The sequence below is a fragment of the Oncorhynchus tshawytscha genome, linkage group LG19, assembly GCF_018296145.1.
Source record: "Oncorhynchus tshawytscha isolate Ot180627B linkage group LG19, Otsh_v2.0, whole genome shotgun sequence".
Classification (NCBI taxonomy): Eukaryota; Metazoa; Chordata; class Actinopteri; order Salmoniformes; family Salmonidae; genus Oncorhynchus; species Oncorhynchus tshawytscha.
Window position 1 is genome coordinate 48,138,375 of NC_056447.1, and position 23,577 is coordinate 48,161,951.

The 23,577-nt window shown below is 42.0% G+C and overlaps 1 protein-coding gene across 1 annotated transcript in view; it reads left to right on the plus strand.

Moving 5' to 3' along the window:
* Positions 1–23,577, plus strand: part of LOC112219029 (SH3 and multiple ankyrin repeat domains protein 2-like) — a 152,462-nt gene that overhangs the window by 121,279 nt on the left and 7,606 nt on the right. Inside the window, exons 16-18 of the mRNA XM_042301773.1 lie at positions 17,132–17,267; positions 18,258–18,344; positions 23,044–23,171. Of these exons, the coding sequence (XP_042157707.1) occupies positions 17,132–17,267; positions 18,258–18,344; positions 23,044–23,171 (351 nt within the window). The remainder of the gene's footprint in view (positions 1–17,131; positions 17,268–18,257; positions 18,345–23,043; positions 23,172–23,577) is intronic.

Genomic DNA, 23,577 nt, shown 5'->3' on the forward strand with positions numbered 1-23,577 from the left:
CTGCCTGTAGCTCAGGACCAAGGATATGCATATTCTTGGTTTAATTTGAAAGAAAACTCTGAAGTTTGTGTAAATGTGAATTGAATGTAGGAGAATATAACACAATAGATCTGGTTTAGATAATACAATTAAAAAAACATATGTTTTTTCATTTTTATTGTTGTATCTTTAAAATGAACAAGACAAAACAAACATTCAGATAGGTTGATGGGGACAATTTCAGTGAAAAACATAAGAGGGCAACAGTACTTATGCAAAGTTTCAGAATGATAACTTCCAAAATGAGTGCGCTACATGACATTTATCATGAAGTCACCCAGGTGTCCCACACAAGTAGGCCAAATGTACCCAAGTGGCCAAATTGGTGAAGTTATACATTTTGAATAGAATAACTACACTGCACAAAAAAATAAAGGGAACACTAAAATAACACATCCTAGATCTGAATGAATGAAATATTCTTATTAAATACTTTTTTCTTTACATAGTTGAATGTGCTGACAACAAAATCACACACATTATCAATGGAAATCAAATTTAACAACCCATGGAGGTCTGGATTTGGAGTCAAACAAAATTAGTGGAAAACCACACTACAGGATGATCCAACTTTGATGTAATGTCCTTAAAACAAGTCAAAATGAGGCTCCGTAGTGTGTCTGTGGCCTCCACGTGCCTGTATGACCTCTCTACAACGCCTGGGCATGCTCCTGATGAGGTGGCAGATGGTCTCCTGAGGGATCTCCTCCCAGACCTGGACTAAAGCATCCGCCAACTCCTGGACAGTCTGTGGTGCAACGTGGCGTTGGTGGATGGAGCGAGACATGATGTCCCAGATGTGCTCAATTGGATTCCGGTCTGGGGAACGGGTGGTCCAGTCCATAGCATCAATGCCTTCCTCTTGCAGGAACTGCTGACACACTCCAGCCACATGAGTTCTAGCATTGGCTTGCATTAGGAGGAACCCAGGGCCAACCGCACCAGCATATGGTCTCACAAGGGGCCTGAGGATCTCATCTTGGTACCTAATGGCAGTCAGGCTACCTCTGGCGAGCACATGGAGGGCTGTGCGGACCCCCAAAGAAATGCCACCCCACACCATGACTGACCCACCGCCAAACCGGTCATGCTGGAGGATGTTGCAGGGAGCAGAACGTTCTCCACGGCGTCTCCAGACTGTCACGTCTTTCATCTGTGTAGAGCACAGGGCGCCAGTGGCGAATTTGCCAATCTTGGTGTTCTCTGGCAAATGCCAAACGTCCTGCACGGTGTTGGGCTGTAAGCACAACCCCCACCTGTGGACGTCGGGCCCTCATACCACCCTCATGGAGTCTGTTTCTGACCGTTTGAGCAGACACATGCACATTTGTGGCCTGCTGGAGGTCATTTTGCAGAGCTCTGGCAGTGCTCCTCCTTGCACAAAGGCGGAGGTAGCGGTCCTGCTGCTGCCAGCATTCAAAAGTGACCAAAACATCAGCCAGGAAGCATAGGAACCGAGAAGTGGTCTGTGGTCCCCACCTGCAGAACCACTCCTTTATTGGGGGTGTCTTGCTAATTGCCTATAATTTCCACCTGTTGTCTATTCCATTTGCACAACAGCATTTGAAATTTATTGTCAATCAGTGTTGCTTCCTAAGTGGACAGTTTGATTTCACAGAAGTGTGATTGACTTGGAGTTAACTTTGTTTTGTTTACGTGTTCCCTTAATTGTTTTGAGCAGTGTATATACAAAATACCAAAATGGTATTCTAACACACCCCCCAAAAAAATGGAGAATAAACATGAAAAAAAAATAAATGCAGTACATTTACAAAATATCACTTTCAATATTTGGAAGACCCTCAGTCCTCTACACAATATTGTGCTGCTGATGCCAGGTGCCAAATCGGTCTCTGTCTGCTGTAAAGCAGAGGGTCACCAAGCATGTGGTGCAGGTGATGGGGGACTTCATTTTGCAAAGAACACAGCGACGCCTCCATGCTGTGCCCTTTTGGCCCTGAGGCACATCCATGCCTGCAGAAATACATTTGGGCAGATGAACACCACTTGTGGCAGGAGCTGGATGAACCAGCTTCAGTGGGGGATGGACACCTTGGCACTGGGGGCCCCCATTCGGAGTCAGTGTCACTGTGAAAGAAAATGTTCAGTTAGAATAGTTTCACATATGAGCCCTGTATCAACAGGTATAATAAACAGATATATATATAGAGAGAGAGAATACAGGGAACATAAGGTTGAATATATTATTATAGACCTGCTAGATCTACTGTCTCTATTATATTATGACAGACCAGCTGTATCTACTGTCTCCATTTCACTTTGGCCATTGTTGTGGGCCTGCCCTCCCCTCAACAGCCACAAATAGGCTATTTAATATCACAAATAATATTTTATATTATTAATTTCAAACAACGGCATTGGCATGAGAAAAACTTACCAGTCCAAAACGATGTCCTCTCCGTTCAAAAAATATTCCTCCATTTGGGAATCGCTAAATGAATCGTCCTCCAACAATCTCTGTCTCACATTCCCGATCAATTTCTTCGAAAATTGTGTGTATATCTAGACTTAGATTTAGCTTTCCCTGACTTAGTCGCCATACTGATTGACATATAAACAGCTGAAGATGCGCTTTACCAAAACAACGCTGTGCGTAACTTCCAGTATGAATCTTCAATGGCGAATGAACCTCTCTACGCCAGAGTTTACTACATGGGTTGGTCTTCCAACACATAAACATTACCCAGCTAGATTTCAAGACGATCAGTGGTCATTGGGTTAAAATACAGTCAATCAACGAAACAGCGGTCATATCATTGGTGCACAATGATGTCATTACTTGAAATCGGTTTCTTTCAGGCGATACGTCCCGCAAAATGACCCATCACGTTTGGTTGTTGTGTTACAAACAAACCAGTTGATTGCAATGAAACCAAACATGACTGGAAAAGTCACGTTTAGTTTACATCAAATGTGTCGTCGAAAATGGAATGAGACGGAATTCACGACACAAGCGATTCACAAAATATTTTGTGTTGGGCTATAAAAATGGATTTTTATCAAACATTTTATCAAACAAAATACTCATTGTGTAACAATGAGCATTGGGATTGCAAACAGAGGAAGAACCTCAAAGGTAAACTATTTATTTTATTGCAGTTTTTGATTTTGTTACACCTGTGCTGGTTTAAATAGTTGTTTTTATGGGATATTCTTTCACAGTAAATCCTGACAATCTGACAATACAGTTGGATTAGCAAAATTCTAGGCTTTCGAAACACTTGTATTTTCATGAATGTTACGACAGAGCCTGGGCGCGAACCCAGAGTCTCTGGTGGCGCAGCTAGCGCTGCAGTACAGCGCCACCCGGGAGGCCCTGCAAGTCAGTTCTAAGAACAAATTATTATTTACAATGACTGCCTACACCGGCCAAACCTCGACAACGCTGAGCCAATTGTGCGCCGCCCTATGGAACTCCCAATCACGGCCGGTTGTGATACAGCCTGGATTCAAACCAGGGTGTCTGTAGTGAGGCCTCAAGCACTGACATGCAGTGCCTTTTGACTGGTGCGTCGCTCTGGAGTACTTTTTACAGTGGGATCCGAAATGATTGACATCCCTGATGAAGATGAGCAAAAATGACTGTATAAAATAAATAATTAAAATACTGAGCTACATTGTACGCTCAAATTTTGGAGGGAAATTATATTATTTTATTATACAATTCCTCAGAGAAAGCGATTTTGTTTAACAAGTAATAAAAATGTTTTTTTTTTAATGTATGGGTCAAAATTGGGTATTAAATGCAGAGAATGAGATGGCCATTTCAAAATGTTGATATTGTGGCCCATTTGAACTATTTCCCTTTGGATTTGTAGATGTGCTTGGGGTTATTGTCTTGCTGGAAAATCCACTTGCGGGCAAGTTTCAGTCTCCTCAAAGAGGCAACCAGGTTTTTGGCTAAACTATCCTGGTACTGGGTCATGATGCCATTGCCAAGGACCAGTGGAAGCTGAAAACCCCATAACATCAAAGATCCACCACCATATTTTACAGTTGGTGTGGAGTTATTTTCTGCTCATGCATTCTCAGTCCGATGCCCTGCCACCACCAGTGTTAATCTAATCAAATTGATTTATATAGCCCTTCTTACATCAAAGTGCTGTACAGAAACCCAGCCTAAAACCCCAAACAGCAGGAAATGCAGGTGTAGAAGCACGGTGGCTAGGAAAACCTCCCTAGAAAGGCCAAAACCTAGGAAGAAACCTAGAGAGGAACCAGGCTATGAGGGGTGGCCAGTCCTCTTCTGGCTGTGCCGGGTGGAGATTATAACAGACCTTGACCAAGATGTTCAAATGTTCATAAATGACCAGCATGGTCAAATAATAATAATGGCCAAAGAGCTCTATTGTCAGGTTCCAATCCAAGTGGCAATGCCATTTAGCAAACTCCAGGCATTTACATCTGTTGGATAACATTAAAATAGAGTTTTTTGGCCACGCACACTAGTGGTGGATTTGGCATCGAAATGAGAATACATGAGCAGAAAATACTGCCCCCCCCATCCTTTTCATCACACACATGAAGTGCATAGTTTTCAGACACCTGGAGTTTTTCCACATTTTGTTACATTACTGCCTTATTCTAAAATGGATTAAATCTACATAGAATACCCCACAATGGTAAAGCAAAAACATATTTTTTAAATTGGTGCAAATGTATAAAAAACGGAAATATCACATTTACATAAGTATCCTGACACTTTTACTTTGTTAAAAGCACCTTTGGTAGCGATTACAGCCTCAATTCTTCTTGAGTATGATGCTACAAGATTGGCACACCTGTATGTGGGGAGTTTCTCCCATTCTTCTCTGCAGATCCTCTTAAGCTCTGTCAGATAGGATGGGGAGCGTCCCTGCACAACTATTTTCAGGTCTCCAGAAATGTTAGATCGGGTTCAAGTCCATCCTCTGGCTGGGCCACTCAAGGACATTCTGAGACTTGTCCCGAAGCCACTCCTGTGTTGTCTTGGGCTGTGTGCTTAGGGTCGTTATCCTGTTGGAAGGTGAACCTTCGCCCCAGTCTGAGGTCCTGAGCGCTCTGGAGCAGGTTTTCATCAAGGATCTCTCTGTACTTTACTCCGTTCATCTTTGCCTTGCTCCTGATTAGTCTCCCAGTCCCTGCCGCTGAAAAACATCCCCACAGCATGATGCTGCCATCACCATGCTTCACCGTAGGAATGGTGCCAGGTTTCCTCCAGATGTGACTCTTGGCATTCAGGCCAAAGAGTTCAATCTTGGTTTAATCAGAACAGAGAATCTTGTTTCTCATGGTCTGAGAGTCCTTTAGATGCCTTTTGACAAACTCCAAGTGGGCTGTCATGTGCCTTTTACTGATGAGTTGCTTCCGTCTGGCCACTCTACAATAAAGGCCTGATTGGTGGAATGCTGCAGCGATGGTTGTCCTTCTGGAAGGTTCTTCCATCTCCATAGAGGAACTCTGGAGTATGACCATCGGGTTCTTGGTCACCTCACTGATCAAGGCCGTTCTCCCCCGATTGCTCAGTTTGGCCGGGCTGACGGCTCTAGGATGAGTCTAGGTGGTTCCGAACTTCTTCTATTTAGGAATGATGGAGGCCATTGTGTTCTTGGGGACTTTCAATGCTGCAGACATTTTTTGTTACGCTTCCCCAGATCTGTGCCTCGACACAATCCTGTCTCGGAGCTCCACAGACAATTCTTTCGAACTCATGGCTTGATTTTTGCTCTGACATGCACTGTCAACTGTGGGACATTATATAGACAGGTGTGCGGCTTTCCAAATCATGTCCAATCAATATAATTTACCATGGTGGACTCCAAGTTGTAGAAACATCAAGGATGGTCAATGGAAACAGGATGCACCTGAGCTCAATTTCAAGTCTCATAGTAAAGGGTCTGAATACTTTTGTAAATAAGGTATTTCTTTTTTTTTGTACATTTGTTTTATTATGGCGTATTGTGTGTAGATTGAGGAAAACATTTCATTTAATCCATTTTAGAATAAGGCTGTAACATATCAAAATGTGGCAAAAGTCAAGGGGTCTGAATACTTTCCGACTGCACTGTATACACACACTCGTGTGTGTACTGTATTCTATACCATCTATTGTATCTTAGTCTATGCCGCTCTGACATTGCTCATCCATATATTTATATATTCTTAATTCCATTTCTTTACCTAGACTTGTGTGTATTAGGTATTTGTTGGGGAATTGTTAGATTACTCGTTAGATATTGCTGCACTGTCGGAACTAGAAGCACAAGCATTTCGCTACACCCGCAATAACATCGTTAAACACGTGTATGTGACCAATAACTATTTTATTTATTTGACACACACACACATACAGACACATACCGTCATTATATCAAAATGATTGTCTTTTTGCCATGGGGCAGGGTAAAAATAGTGCTGTTCTAATGCTCATCTCATGCCTTTGTTCACATTTTTCCATGAGGCTGAGAAGATTTCACAGTTTTAAAGCTAATTTCCTGCTATTCTACACATTTTGCCATGAGGCTGAGATAATATTCCCATTTTGTTATCATATGCCCCCCGATCTCCAAAAACAATGTTCGGTAATCCGGTCCCAGGCAAAAGCAGTGCTTTGGCACAAAAAGAACCCCACACAGTGGCTTGCGAAAGTATTCACCCCCTTGGCATTTTTCCTATTTTGTTGCCTTACAACCTGGAATTAAAATAGATTTTTGGGATTTGATTTACACAACATGCCTACCACTTTGAAGTTGCAAAATGTTTTTTATTGTGAAAAATAAGAAAGAAGTCAAAAAAACAAAACTAAAGCACGTATAACTATTCACACCCCAAAAATCTATATTTTGTAGAGCCTCCCTTTGCAGCAATTACAGCTGCAAGTATTTTAGGGTATGTCTCTATAAGCTTGGCACATCTAGCCACTGGGATTTTTGCCCATTCTTCAAGGCAAAACTGCTCCAGCTCCTTCAAGTTGGATGGGTTTCGCTGATAAACAGCAATCTTTAATTCTCATTTGGATTGAGGTCTGGGCTTTGACTAGGCCATTCCAATACATTTAAATGTTTCCCCTTGAACCACTCGTGTGTTGCTTTAGCAATATGCTTAGGGTCATTGTTCTGCTGGAAGGTGAACCTCCATCCCAGTCTCAGATCTCTGGAAGACTGAAACAGGTTTCCCTCAAGAATGTACCTGTATTTAGCTCATCCATCATTCATTCAATTGTGACCAGTTTCCCAGTCCCTGCCGATGGATAAACATCCCACAGCATGATGCTGCCACCACCATGCTTCACTGTGGGGATGGAATTTTCGGGGTGATGTGAGGTGTGGGTTTGTGCCAGACATAACGTTTTCCTTGATGGCCAAAAAGCTCAATTTTAGTCTCATCTGACCAGAGTACCTTCTTCTATATGTTTGAAAATTCTCCCACATGCCTTTTGGTGAACACCAAACGTGTTTGCTTATTTTTTTCTGGCCACTCTTCCATAAAGCCCAGCTCTGTGGAGTGTACGGCTTAAAGTGGTCCTATGGACAGATATTCCAATCTCCGCTGTGGAGCTTTGCAGCTCCTTCAGGGTTCTCCTTGTTGCCCCTCCGAATAATGCCCTCCTTGCCTGGTCCGTGAGTTTTGGTGGGCGGCCCTGTCTTGGCAGGTTTGTTGTGGTCCCACATTCTTTCCATTTTTAATAATGGATTTATTGGTGCTCCGTGGGATGTTCAAAGCGTCTGATATTTTTTAATAACCCAACCCAACCCTGATCTGTACTTCTCCACAACTTTGTCCCTGACCTGTTTGTAGAGCTCCTTTGTCTTCATAGTGCTACTTAGTGGTTTTGCAGACTCTTGGGCCTTTCAGAAGAGGTGTGAATATATACTGAGGTCATGTGACACTTAGATTGCACACAGGTGTACTTTATTTAACTAATTATGTGACTTCTGAAGGTAATTGGTTGCACCAGATCTTAGTTAGGGGCTTCATAGCAAAAGGGGTGAATACATATGCACATACCACTTTTCCATTTTTTTATTTAAAACAAGTTATTTTTTAAATTTCACTTCACCAATTTGAACTATTTTGTGCATGTCCATTACATGAAATCCAAATAAAAATCCATTTAAGTTACAGGTTTTAATGCAACAAAATAGGAAAACACCAAGGGGGTGAATACTTTCTAAGGCACTGGATCTGCTATAAAATATGGTGGTGTATCTTTGATGTTATGGGGCTATTTTGCTTCCACTGGTCCTTGTTAAGGTCAAAGGCATCATGACCCAGTACCAGGATATTTTAGCCAAAAACCTGGTTGCCAGGAGACAAACTTGCCAGCAAGACAACAACCCCAAGCACATATACAAATCCAAAGGGAAATAGTTAATAATATCAACATTTTGCAATGGCCATCTCAGTCTCCGGATTTGAAAGCCATTGAAAACCTGTGCTTTGAACTGAAGAGGGCCGTCCATAAGCGCAGACAAAGCATATCAAGGATCTGGAAGGATTCTGTATGGAGGAATGGTCTAAGATCCATCAAACATTTTAGAAAAACGCTCAGTGTGGTTGTCCTCACAAGCTGAGGTATTGAAAGGCATTGAAAACAGGGGTAACAACAACCTTTACCCCTACCTACCAAGAAAAATATATATATAACTTGTTAAACAAAATCTCTTTCTCTGAGCAATTCTATGAGCATACATTATACACTGCAATTTCAGCCACACCCGTTGCTGACTGGTGTATAAAATTGAACACACAGCCATGCAATCTCCATAGACAAAACCTTTGCAGTAGAATAGCCTTACTGAAGAGCTCTGTGACATTCCGTCATAGGATGCCACCTTTCCAACAATTCAGTTAATCAAATTTCTGCCCTGCTAGAGCTGCCCCGGTCAACTGTAAGTGCTGGTATTGTGAAATGAAAACATCCATGAGCAACAACGGCTCAGCCGGGAAGTGGTATGCCACACAAGCTCACAGAACGGGACCGCTGAAAATCATCAAACAATTGTCGGTCCTTGGAAGCAATGTCAGCACAATTACTGTTTGTCGGGAGCTTCATGAAATGTTTTTCCATGGCCGAGCAGATACACACAAGCCTAAGTTCACCATGCACAATGCCAAGTGCCGCTTGGAGTGGTATAAAACTCGCCACCATTGGACTCTGGAGCAGTGGACACACGTTCTCTGAAGTGATGAATGACACTTCACCATCTGGCAGTCAGACGGACGAATCTGGGTTTGGCGGATGCCAGGAGAATGTTAACTGCTCAAATGAACAGTACCAACTGAAAAGTTTGGTGGAGGAGGAATAATGGACTGGGGCTGTTTTTCATGGTTTGGGCTTTGTCCGTTAGTTCCAGTGAAGGGAAATTGTCACGCTACAGCATACAGACTATTCTGTGCTTCCAACTTTGTGACAACAGTTTGGGAAGGCCCTTTCCTGTTTCAACATGACAATGCCCCGTGCACAAAGCGAGGTCCATACAGAAATGGTTGTCGATTTTGGTGCGGAACTTGACTGGCCTGCACAGAGCCCTGACCTCAACCCTATTGAACACCTTTGGGATGAATTGGAACGCCAACTGCGAGTCAGGCCTAATCGCCCAAAATCAGTGCTAACCTCACTAATGCTGTTGTGACTGAATGGAAGCAAGTCCATGCAGCAATATTTCAACATCTAGCAGCAAAGGCGGGACCAACTCCATATTAATACCCATGATTTTGGATTGAGATGTTTGACGAGCAGGTTTCCACATACTTTTGGCCATGTAGTGTAGCTCAGTATTTGAATGATTTATTTTAAGCAGTAATATTTGCTCATATTTATCCAGGGTGTCAATATTTTCTTGGGACACAGCTAAAGACAAAAGCAACCCTTAGTGAACAGATAAGAGGAGTCAAATGGAGGGCTCAGCATCTTCTAATCCATTCTGTGTATTGTAGAGTCCATGTTGACTGATCAGGGACAAAGTCATTAATTTCATCAGGCTTTAATGACGCATTGGGATATAGACCACAGAGCAACACTCTTCCCTTAATTAATGTGTGTGTGTGTGTGTGTGTGTGTGTGTGTGTAAGCCGTGCATGCAGGGTCATTCAGTATAAAGCATTACAGTAAGCCGATTTTGGGATCTGATTTTGTGAGAAATGTTATTTTGTTAAATTAAACATCTGGTTCCCCTCCCCCATGTTTTTTTTGCGTATGTGTGTTGGTGCGGGTGTGTGTGGGGCTAGTGGCCTCTCTGTCTCAGACTCTCTGTTGTCCAAATGTAACTAGATTAATTAACCAGATTAAAAGACACGGGTGAGATTTCCTGTTTGGGGGGTTGACAGGGGATCTCGTCACGCCCCCTCCAGTCCCGAGACCTCGTTACAGTGGCTTGCGAAAGTATTCACTCCCCTTGGCATTTTTTCCTATTTTGTTGCCTTACAACCTGGAACTAAAATGGATTTTTTTGGAGGGGGGTTTGTATCATTTGATTTACACCACAAGCCTACCACTTTGAATTAAGCAAAATATTTTTTATAGTGAAACAAGACAAAAGAACAGAACTTGAGCGTGCATAACTATTCACCCACCCAAGTTCAATACTTTGTAGAGCTACCTTTTGCAGCAATTACAGCTGCAATTCTGTTGGGGTATGTCTCTATAAACTTAGCTTTTTACCCATTCTTCAAGGCAATACTGCTCCAGCTCCTTCAAGTTGTATGGGTTCCGCTGGTGTACAGCAATCTTTAAGTCATACCACAGATTCTCAATTGGATTGAGGTCTGGGCTTTGACTAGGCCATTCCAAGACATTTACATGTTTCCCCTTAAACCACTTGAGTGTTGCTTTAGCAGTATGCTTAGGGTCATTGTCCTGCTGGAAGGTGAACCTCCGTCCCAGTCTCAAATCTCTTGAAGACTGAAACAGGTTTCCCTCAAGAATTTTTCGGATTGTCCTCTCAATTCTCTGGAAGAATTTCCCTGTATTTAGCGCCATCCATCATTCCTTCAATTTTGATCAGTCCCTGCCGATGGAAAAGATTCCCCACAGCATGATGGCCAGAATGGTGTTGTTCTCGGGGTGATGGCAGGTGTTGGGTTTGCACCAGACATAACGTTTTCCTTGATGGCCCAAAAGCTCAATTTTAGTCTAATCTGAACAGAGTACCTTCTTCCATATGTTTTAGGAGTTTATAGTGTGAAGATTACAATTGAACATAGGAGAAAATATCCTTTCTACTTTATTCAGCTAACAATTTCTGAGGGAGTATGCTATTCCGTGTTAAACGGTTGGCAAATAAACTGGTCCACCTATATGCTTAATTTATGCTTAATGCTTCATTTAGTTGTTTTGCAACTTTAGTTGTGATACAAACATTGGGCTATATGTTAAATTAATTATACATTATAAAGCTGCATGATAATTAGAAAAAAGTTGCATGAGCTCTGATTTGCTTCTTGCACAGGCTGCACACACCTCATCAGTCTCTCAATTACAATTTGACGAGCACTTGATAATGCCTCAAATTTTCCAGCAGCATCCTCCGAGTGCCCCCTAAAAAAAAATCCAGACCTTTTCCAGTCAGTGGCCATTGTGCCCTTGGGCTGAATATGATAATATCACGTTTAGGTAAGACCCAGATGCAGACATTGTAGAAGTAACATGAGTTTATCACACCCACAGGGGCAGGTGAATGACAGGTCAAGGCAAGCAGGGGTCAGGAATCCAGAAAGGGTGAAACGGGTCCAGAACGGCAGGCAGTCTCAGGGTCAGGGCAGGCAGAACGGTCAAAACCAGGAAGGACTAGAAAACAGGAGCAGGAATACAGACAGGATCAGGGAAACAAACCCTGGTAGGTTTTACGAACAACAAAAACTGGCAACAGACAGAGAACACTGGTATAAATACACAGGAATAATGGGGAAGATGGGTGACACCTAGAGGGGGGTGGAGACGATCACGAAAACGGGTGAAACAGATCAGGGTGTGACTAATAATTCCCTTCTCCCGGCTGTGTGCTCCGAAGCACCTCTCACTCACATGGCTATAGATATCTCAATTCAAATTAGCCATTGGCCATCACGTGATCGGGTTCTTCTCACAGGCATCTAAGGCTACAAATGAAGACCGACACAGAGGACGCGACTGCGCACTTCCTCCTTATTGAATTCTGAAGCGCATATTGAAGATAGAAAAACTGTCCACATTGACTTTTGTCAGCCAACAAGATAAGTAAGCCTAACGAACAGCAAATGCACGAGCCTATGGCAATCTACTAACCTCGTAGTACTAAAGTTGAACTATTCTATTGGTCAACATTTCCTTCTGTGTGAGAAATAAATATTCCAAACATAGTCTGGGACAGTTGTGGGATGCGATAGATCCCAAATTAATACAACCACTCACATCAAAAAAGTTTTAAAAGCAATGAGGCTGATGAACCCGATGAGAACGTTTAGCTTAAAATGTTGATAAAATATTTGTATTTCTTCACATAATAAGCGCAACAATGCACACACGACAGTAGGCTATAAGCACGAGTGTTCCAAAATGCAATCAATTAGTGTAAAAGACCCCAAATGTAATTATGCATGTAACGCTTTATTATAGAGGTGCATATTTATGGGGGAAATCAAGCTCACACGCTGCCTATGTACAGTATGCATGTTAGGCTCTACACCAGTTGTAAAGTGGATTATTGTGCTTAATTTTAAGAAGTTATTTGGCCAGTTTAGTTGTGATACATGTCCGAACCTTATCAAAACACATAGGCCCATGGGCTAGGCTACATGAGGTGTGGAACTATGATTTGAAGAAGTCGCAAATAATAGGCATGCTCTGTTTCATGCCTGCCTACACACAAGCTAGGCATCATTCACAAGTGAAAATATATAATTCACAAGTGATAGGCTAATATTGTCACCCATCAGACTATTCACTAAGCTAAGGGCCCTGGGACTAAACACCTCCCATTGCAACTCGATCATGGACTACCTGACGGGGGCCGCCCCCATGTGGTAAGGGTAGGTAACTGTGACGTGGTGATGTTGGACTCAGGTGCAGAGACGAGACCAGACGAGGAATCGGTAGTTAAGGATAAACATAAATACTTTACTGATAAACAGTAGCCACAGGATCACAGGATCAGGAAACAAAAGCACAAGGTAAACAATTCAAGCTTCTGCAAAAGTAACCAGAAAACACACCTCTATTAACAGGGAAATCATAATGAGTAATAGGACACACCTGAGTATCATTGTCTCTGCTGCCCTCTGGTGACAGGTGGAATCACGGCAGGTAGCAACACATCTGCCACGCTGATCCTCAACACGGGGGCCCCTCAGGGGTGCGTGCTTAGTCCCCTCCTGTACTCCCTGTTCACCAATGACTGCATGGCCAAGCATGACTCCCAACACCATCATTAAGTTTGCAGATGACACAACAGTGGTAGGCCTGATCACCGACAACAATGAGACAGCCTATAGGGCGGTCGTCATAGACAATAACAACCTCTCCCTCAACATGATCAAGACAAAGGAGATGATCGTGGACTACAGAAAAAGGAGAGCCGAGCACACCCCCATTCTCATCGACTGGGCTGTAGTGGAGCAGGTTGAGAGCTTCTACAACCTTGGTGTCCACATCACCAACAAACTATCGTGGTCCAAAACACACCAAGACAGTTGTGAAGAGGGCACGACAATGCCTGTTCCCCCTCGGGAGGCTGAAATAATTTGGCATGGGTCCTCAGATCCTCAGAAAGTTCTACAGCTGCACCATTGAGAGCATCCTGACAGGTTGCATCATCCCCTGGTATGGCAACTGCTCGGCCTCTAACCGCAAGGCACTACAGAGGGTAGTGCATACGGCCCAGTACATCACTGGGGCCAATCTTCCTGCCATCCAGGACTTCTATACCAGGCGGTGTCAGAGGATGGCCCTACAAATTGCCAAAGACTCCAGCCATCCTAGTCATAGACTGTTCTCTCTGCTACCACACGGCAAGAGGTACCGGAGCACCAAGTCTCGGTCCAACAGGCTTTTTAAAAGCTTCTACCCCCAAGCCATAAGACTCTTGAGCAGCTAATCAAATGGCTACCTGGACTATTTGCATTGACCTCCCCACCCCCAATTTTAGGCTGCTGCTACTCTCTGTTTATTATCTATGCATAGTCACTTTAACTCTACCTACATGTACATATTACCTCAATTACCTTGACTAACCTGTACCCCTGCACATTGGTTCTGTACCAGTACCGCCTGTTTATAGCCTCACTACTGTTGTTTTATTGTTGCTCTTTAATTATTTGCAATTTCTTATTTGTTTATTGTAGTTTATTTTAGTAAATACTTTCTTAACACTTATTTTTCTAAACTGCATTGATGGTAATAGCTTGTAAGCATTTTACTCTACACCTGTTGTATTCGGCGCATGTAAAAATTCTAATTTGATTTGATTTAATCTGGTCTTTACATATACTAAATAATATGTGTGAAATTAGTTTTGATTTAGAATGGACCATTATCATGCACCTGTTTCGTCATCACTCTGTTTTCTCACACAATCGCATAGCCTATAGAAATGTTGCACAACATGAGCTCATGGGCTCTCATGAAGTGTTTGATTACAGTACTGTCCCTATAATGATGAAGACACTCCACTGGCTTCAGGCTTGGATCAATACTATACTGTCCCTATAATGATGAAGACACTCCACTGGCTTCAGGCTTGGCTCAGTAATACTGCCCCCCAGATCTCTCCGTATTAGCTGTCTAGCTTTGTGATGGAGATTGAGAACCTTTATGATGAGTAAAAGTGGAGAGCGTGTTTGATATGATAGTTGTTTATGACAGGAACCCTGTTTTGAGAGTGATTGTTGGCTCTAGCTCCGAGAGCATATGCTGATTCTGTCTTTGTCTGTGTCACCCAGAACAGATCTACTGTAATGTTATTGTATGTTATTAGAAGAGGATGGTATCATACTGTACTGTTTTATTAGAAGAGGATTATCTCCTACTGTACGGTATTATTAGAAGAGGATGATGTCATACTGTACTGTATTATTAGAAAATGTCATACTGTACTGTATTATTAGAAGAGGATGATGTCATACTGTACTGTATTAGAAAATGTCATACTGTACTGTATTATTAGGAGAGGATGATGTCATACTGTACTGTATTATTAGAAGAGGATGATGTCATACTGTACTGTGTTATTAAGATGATTATCTCCTACTGTATTATTAGAAGAGGATGATATCATACTGTACTGTATTATTAGAAGAGGATGATATCACACTGTACCGTGTTAGAGGATTATCTCCTACTGTACTGTATTATTAGAAGAGGATGATGTCATACTGTACTGTATTATTAGAAGAGGATGATATCATACTGTACTGTGTTATTAGAAGATGATCTCATACTGTACTGTGTTATTAGAAGAGGATGAGTGAAAACATGGCTAGGAGCAGCAGTTTTTTATGTTTGTATTCAAGAGTGGGACAGGCAGTAAAGGAGTAGTACACTATTTTACAACATGATGTTAGATCGTTCATCACCCAGAATGTAGTCCATGGGCCAGGAGAAATTGTAATCTATGGTTCGGTTTTCTTTAAACAGCCACTACAAACCTCAGCTCACTAGAGCCACAGTTAGTTTCAAATCTATGGAATTTATTTAAAAGGCCAAATCATCTTTGCGTAACATCAAACCAAATATGGAGTTGATTTGGGGAGATTTCAGGTGATTTTGGTCACCGGATCACATGCCATATTTCTTCCATTCATTTTTAGCTAGCGGTGGCTAAAGTTACCTGGGCCTGATTTGAGGACCTGATTGAGTGGCTGGAAACAATGATTCATTAGACAGCAGCACAGTGAAAATACAGGCTGGTTGAACACCTCAGAGACCACCTCTGGCCAGGAAATACAGGAATGAGAACAGTCCATTTAACAGTTTATTAGATTGCAGCACAGTGTACAGATGTAGGGTCTTAATTTGAGTAACAAGAAATGTGAATTATTATGTGGATTATAATTCACGGATATTTTTCTAAGAGTTGATCAGAGTTTTGTGAAGGAAAACCAGGAAATACTGTGCTGGAATCAGTCCATAAAACCTGGTTGAAATACCACCAGAGACCTCCAAGCAGGAAATACTATGCTGGAATCAGTCCATAAAACCTGGTTGAAATACCACCAGAGACATCCTAGCAGGAAATACTATGCTGGAATCAGTCCATAAAACCTGGTTGAAATACCACCAGAGACCTCCAAGCAGGAAATACTGTGCTGGAATTAGTCCATAAAACCTGGTTGAAATACCACCAGAGACCTCCTAGCAGGAAATACTATGCTGGAATCAGTCCATAAAACCTGGTTGAAATACCACCAGAGACCTCCAAGCAGGAAATACTGTGCTGGAATCAGTCCATAAAACCTGGTTGAAATACCACCAGAGACCTCCTAGCAGGAAATACTGTGCTGGAATCAGTCCATAAAACCTGGTTGAAATACCACCAGAGACCTCCAAGCAGGAAATACTGTGCTGGAATCAGTCCATAAAACCTGGTTGAAATACCACAAGAGACCTCCTAGCAGGAAATACTGTGCTGTGGAATCAGTCCATAAAACCTGGTTGAAATACCACCAGAGACCTCCAAGCAGGAAATACTGAAAAACTACTGAAGATATATAATCACCGTCAGTCTCAGTCAAACCTCAATACTTTGCCAAGTTTTGCCAGGTTGTTGCATTTCTATTTTAAGGGTTGTGGTTTTACACTGAAGTTAAGTCATGGAGTGATGAAGATATACTGCATTTCAGATCAGCTTGATGATGGAGAGTTGTTTCCATGGGGATAAGGATTTGTTACAATTATATTTTAGGGTTGTAATGTTCTATTTCTGTCCAGTCATTGAGTCCTGAAGTGATGTTGATCTTGCCCGAGTTCATATCAGCTTGATAGTGAGTTGTTATTGAGAGATGTAACATCTGATGGAATGTGTTCTGTTACAGCTGTATTTTAGGGTTGTGATGTTACATTGAGTCCTGAAGATTCATGTTGAACTGACTCCCAGGTGTATTGTCCTCTGTTTTGCAGGTGAACCAGGAAAATGTTGTGAAGGTGGGCCACAAACAGGTGGTCAATACGATCCGACACGGGGGCAACCGGCTCATCATCAAAGTAGTGACAGTTAGCAGGAATCTGGACCCTGATGACACGGCCAGGAAGAAAGGTAAGCCTCTTATCCTCTCTGTTTCTCACCTTGCTGCTCTGTCCTACACCACCTGGCCAGTGGGATCAATGTCTGATCGGTTGGGGTGAATCCACAGTGAGGGTCCCAGCTGGTCCTCAAACCAGAGCTGGGTTCAAATACTATTTGAAATCATTTGAAATACTTAATCTGTCCTCGATTTAGCTTGCCTGGCTTAATGGACCAATAGATGGACCCAAAACATGAAACCCCATACTCCAGGCAGGCTAGAGCAAATGCTCAAAGTTTTTTTTAAATATTTCAAATAGTATTTGAATCCAGGTGGTTCTAAACCGTGGTGGCCCATCCTTGTACTGTACTGTAATGTATCAGGAAGCTAGAAGCTGACTCCTAGAAGAATATTGACTGGTGCTTTTTAGCCTTGAAGTTGAGACAGTGGTTTTACAGTTTGGGGCATTCAAAGTTAACCTGTACTGCAGCACAGGTCCAATTCAAAGTGGCTGTAACTGCACTGTCAGGGGCATATTTGGGAAATACATTTTGTAAGATTGCTACTGAACTTGGTGCTTGCATGGCGTCACCCTGCTTGATTGGTGTCACCCTGCGAGACTTGTGACGTTGTCACATGAACAATCCGGCGTTGCTGCAGGCATTTAAAAAAAGGTTTGCCTGCTTTTAAAACATCCCTGTCTACCACTGGAGGCTACTGAGGGGAGGACGGCTTATGATAATGGCTGGAACGAAGAGAATGGAATGGCATCAACCACATTGATACCATTCCACTCCAGCCATTACCACGAGTCCATCCTCTTCAATTAAGGAGTCACCCAACTCCTGTTCTGTCTATTATAAATCTCACACTTGGGGCCTGTACGGGATGATGTAACATTACAGAACTCTCAGATAGAAATGTATAATGTAGAACATACATTATTTTCTGTCAGATAGAACAGAGTCCGCTCTATCACATCCTTGAATATACCTGTGCTTTTGTGTGTTGTGTCATTGCAGTGGCCACACCTCCACGTAGGACTCCTCCCGCTGCCCTGTCCATGGCCATGCGCTCCAAATCCATGACCTCAGAGCTGGAGGAGCTAGGTAGGAATCAGCAAAGCGTCCTCCATATACCTGTGGACCTGTGAGAATAGAATTCCAAGAGATCAAATGCATGTTGTATGCTTGTGGTTTGTTCTCTGTGTGTTTGTTTAGTGATTTGATTATCAGGAAAACCTTTTTAAAAGTAACTGTGCACTCCTGATTTTTTTTCAATACCTACCTCTACAGTGGACAAAGGTATGCAGTATACCGTAGCTAGTGTTTGGTCACAGCTGCACGCATCTCACTGTTTTGCTTTTTTTATTCTCTCATTTTTAAATGTTCATTTACGTCATTTAAGAGATGACTATATTTATTCTTCTTTGAAGGGGCTTGAACAATTATGTACTTTGTAAAAAGGCACAAAGCTATTCTGCTCTGTAGGGTTTGATCTGAAGAGAGCTGGAGAGAACATGTGAAGGACAGTGCTGAATCATCTAAAGTGATAAAGAGATCATTAGCCAGCATGACTGATCGTTTTGAACCATCATAACAATTGCATAATTCCACGCCATGTCATCATACATTTCATTTAATACGCTTTAAAAATATATATTATTAATTTACTTAGACATTTAATTGATTGTTTGATTGATTTACCTCAGAGCTGTATGTAAAATAACTTTGATTTAACTCACCTTTTGAAAAGCTTTTAATTTATTGCTGACTCGTGTCGCTTACAACTGTTCTGCAGTAGATGTCTTTTGAAGGGCCGGTCATAGAAATATCATGATTGGACCGATCATTCTATGTCTATGGGATTACTGGTCATTCTATGTCTATGGGATTACTGGTCATTCTATGTCTATGGGATTACTGGTCATTCTATGTCTATGGGATTACTGGTCATTCTATGTCTATGGGATTACTGGTCATTCTATGTCTATGGGATTACTGGTCATTCTATGTCTATGGGATTACTGGTCATTCTATGTCTATGGGATTACTGGTCATTCTATGTCTATGGGATTACTGGTCATTCTATGTCTATGGGATTACTGGTCATTCTATGTCTATGGGATTACTGGTCATTCTATGTCTATGGCATTACTGGTCATTCTATGTCTATGGCATTACTGGTCATTCTATGTCTATGGGATTACTGGCCATTCTATGTCGTTGTCTATGGGATTTCTGGCCATTCTATGTCGTTGTCTATGGGATTACTGGGCCTTCTTTGTCTATGGGATTACTGGGCATTCTATGTCTTTGTCTATGGGATTACTGGTCATTCTATGTCTTTGTCTATGGGGCAAGTGGCATGTTTGGAAGCTTGTATACAATTGCTTAATGAAAATACAACTAGGCCTGTAGTGGTCAGTAGTGGTTATAATATAATTCAGCTTTAAATGACAATATTACACTGTTTTTGCATAATAGCCTGTGTTGATGGTGAGAGATTATTTTGTTGATTACTTTTGATCATCTGCTATATAAATTCTTTCTATTTTCTCATTTGTAAGCCACTTTGAGGAAAAAGATGGGTGGTAAGTGTGATCGGCATGCTTTATACAGTACATGTACAAAACAACTGATGTTCTTTTGACTTGATTTACTAGATACCTATTTGTTTACGATTGTGTTCAATTAGATTGAATGCTATATACTTGATGATATGTTCTCTCACTCACTAGATCTTTAGCTAGACACTGAGTGGACAAAACATTAAGAACACCTGCTCCTTCCATGACATAGACTGACTAGGTGAACGCTATGATCCCTTATTGATGTCACCTGTTAAATCCACTTCAATCAGTATAGATGAAGGGAAGGAGACGAGTTAAATAAGGATGTTTAAACCTTGAGACAATTGAGACATGGATTGTGTATGTGTGCCATTCAGAGGGTGAAGACAAGACAAAAAGGTGCAAGTTCCTTTTGAAAGGGCATGGTAGTAGGTGCCAGGTGTACCAATTTGTGTCAAGAACTGCAACGCTACTGGGTTTTTCACACTCAACAGTTTCCCATGTGTATCAAGAATGGTTCACCACCGAAAGGACAACCAGCCAACTTGACACAAATGTGGGAAGCATTGGAGTCTACATGGGCCAGCATCCCTGTGGAATGCTTTCGACACCTTCTAGAATCTGTGCACTGACGAATTGTGGGGGGGGGGGCGCAACTCAATATTAGAAAGGTGTTTCTAATGTTTGGTATACTCAGTGTACTTTACATACATGCTCACTGGACTTTAGAGGGCATTTAGCAGGTATGAAGGTGAACTAGTGTTTGTTGTCTAGGGGTTGTAACCTAAACAGGGGTGTCGTAAAAATGAAGAGCATATGAAAATGCCCTTCTGAACAAGAACCTTTTTAAACACTAACTTTTTACAGCAAAGCCTACGTACTTCAGTTCAATGTGAGAGCGCAGTGTGAGAGCGCAGTGCTATTCTCATGCATTATTCATGGTTCTGGCCCTCTTTTAGACAGTTATGCAAGATCAGGAAAAAGCAACAGCAGAGATCTTGTATGTGTCCAAAAGTGCACTCTTTTCCCTATATAGTCCACTACTTTTGCCCAAAACCCTATGGGCTCTGGTCAAAAGTAGTGCACTATAAAGGGAATTAGGGTGTCATTTGGGATTAGGATTCATCCCTCTACTTTAACCACAGATTTGTAACATTCTAAAATGGTTGTAATGTTTTCTGTAATGATAAAATGATCTGAAACACCTTTATGGGATAATAACTAGAAGACCTAGAGTTAATGCACAACAGTCAGCTGCGTATATCAAAGAGTAGGTAGCTGCCTTCTCAGAATACACTACAGACTTAACTTTAAGGGCACAACACTGTTATACAATGGGCCCATTACAAATAGGCATTTGACTCATACTCATACAGAAACAAGATGTTGCCATGGCAATAATGCTGCATAGAGTACAGTGCATTGTCAACTATAGCAGGAGAGCATTCTACCTGCAAAAAATATTATATACACTTAGAAAAAAGGGTTCTTTGGCTGACCCCACAGGAGCATCTTTTCCTCTGAAAAGGGTTCTACATGGAACCCAAAAAGGTTCTACCTGGAACCAAAAAGGGTTCTTCGAAGGATTCTCCTATGGGTACAGCCAAAGAACCCTTCAGATTCTAGATAGCACCTTTTTTTCTAAGAGTGTACAGTCCTGCTGCTGCCTAGTCTTAGGCACATTATTCAGCTGTAACGGCCTCGCTCTGTGTTCACTACTTCACACCAGAACACTGGAGATTTGCCGCAATGCTTCTAGAAGTCTAGAATGCATGTTGACACCAGACACTGAGGTGTCTTAGAATGTGTGGCTTATTCACATCAATCCACCAGGGTTCCTTCCTGCCATAAATACTGCTATGTTACTGTATCAGCGGATGTGACAGAGAAACAGACCGCTATAGCTGGGTGGCCAGTGTTGGTGAGAATGCTTTTAGACAGCACTGGAATCTTCTCCATCTTAATTATACAGTACACACATGGTCAAGTCTGTGAGCTTAGTATGCAGACAGAAGGATCGGAGTATTACTGTATGAAGCCGTTTTGTCAACAGGGGTTTAAACAGAGATAACAATCATGTTTATCATTTGTCATACACTGTGTCTTTCGATAAAGGTTATTAATACACTAATAGCAGACAATGTGCATCAAACATAAACAGCTCTTGCTTAGCAGGTTAGCCTTTTTCATCATGAATCTTGTTCTGGAGGCAGCTCTGCAGAGTGGTCACTAGCTAGTACAGCCACAAAGTCTAAAATCTGATTTTAAACATAACCCTAACCTTAACCACACTGCTAACCTTAATGCTTAACCCTAACCTTATTTTCATTCATTTTTACAATATAGCCCATTTCAACTTTGCAGCTGGCCTATCTAAAGGGAAATTACTCAGTTCTACCTTCAGGACAAAACTCATGACACTAAATGTCAACCTGCTCTTGGTTAGATTTAATTCAGTAATAATGTATTTCATGAAGACAGTAGGATGTAGCCTATAGTCCTCTCTCCTCAGTTCACAGGTTTTTGACAGCAGTGAGAGAGAAGGGTGTTTGAATGTATCAACAGAATAACTATAGATATCGTATGGATGTCCCTATCTGAACTGCCTTTTCTTCCTGTTCTAGATGATCAGTCTTCAGATAATGAGCGTCTAAAGAAGAGGATTGTATTCTCAGTCACTCTAAGTAATGGTCCCATGCATGGGAGCGCTCAAAAAAGAAAGAAAAAAATGAAAAAACACTAGCATGTTGGTTGTGCAGTTGCCGCTGAACCATAGCCTGGTCCAGATCAGTTTGTGCCGTCTTACCAACTTCTTGTCACTCATTGTCAATTATTTAAGGTTTGCGTCTTAAACGGCACCCTAACTCATATAGTCCACTACTTTTAAACAGAGCCCTTATGGGCCCTGGTCAAAAGTAGTGGACTGGATAGGGAATACGATGCCATTTAGGATGCAACCAAGGAGTTAAAAACAGACCAAAACGGCTAAATCATAGAACCAAAAGAAAGTGATAGCTAGCTTGCACGGCTTTAACTTTGACCAATGTCATTGTGACTATTTCTGTTCCCTTTTCCTTTATGCTCGGTTTGATTTCCCATTCTGACTGACGGAATGGATTGTCATTGGCTGAGACGATGGCTCATTTTGGCTTGGAGACAGATGTAGAGTGTAGGCTATGGTATCCTATACTCACAGTGGAGCGGTGTCTGTCTCTCTGTCTGTCTTTGTGTTCCAGATAAAGTGGAAGAGAACATGCCTCCTCAGAAGCCCACGTGGGACAACTCTAACACTGACATAAGGGTCGCAAACACGGTCAAAACGCGGCCCAACAGCAGGTGCTTGGCCATGAACCCAGAGATGAATGTAAGTATAACCACTAACCAGGCTTTACTCTACTACTATCTACACTGCTCTGTTGTGCGGTATGCATATGCATTTCATTATTGTGTGTGTAGTTTGTTGATATGTGACACTGGAGTAAGACCATAGAGATCTATGCTGCGAGAATGCTGATGGGTGCACCATTGCCTGTTGCAATTTACTGCTCTAAGCTGGCTGGTTAAGGAAGTGCATGATGGACTTCATCTGTTAGGTGTTCATGGTTCTGATGGACTTCATCTGTTAGGAGGTGTTCATGGTTCTGATGGACCTCATCTGTTAGGTGTTCATGGTTCTGATGGACCTCATCTGTTAGGAGGTGTTCATGGTTCTGATGGACCTCATCTGTTAGGTGTTCATGGTTCTGATGGACCTCATCTGTTAGGAGGTG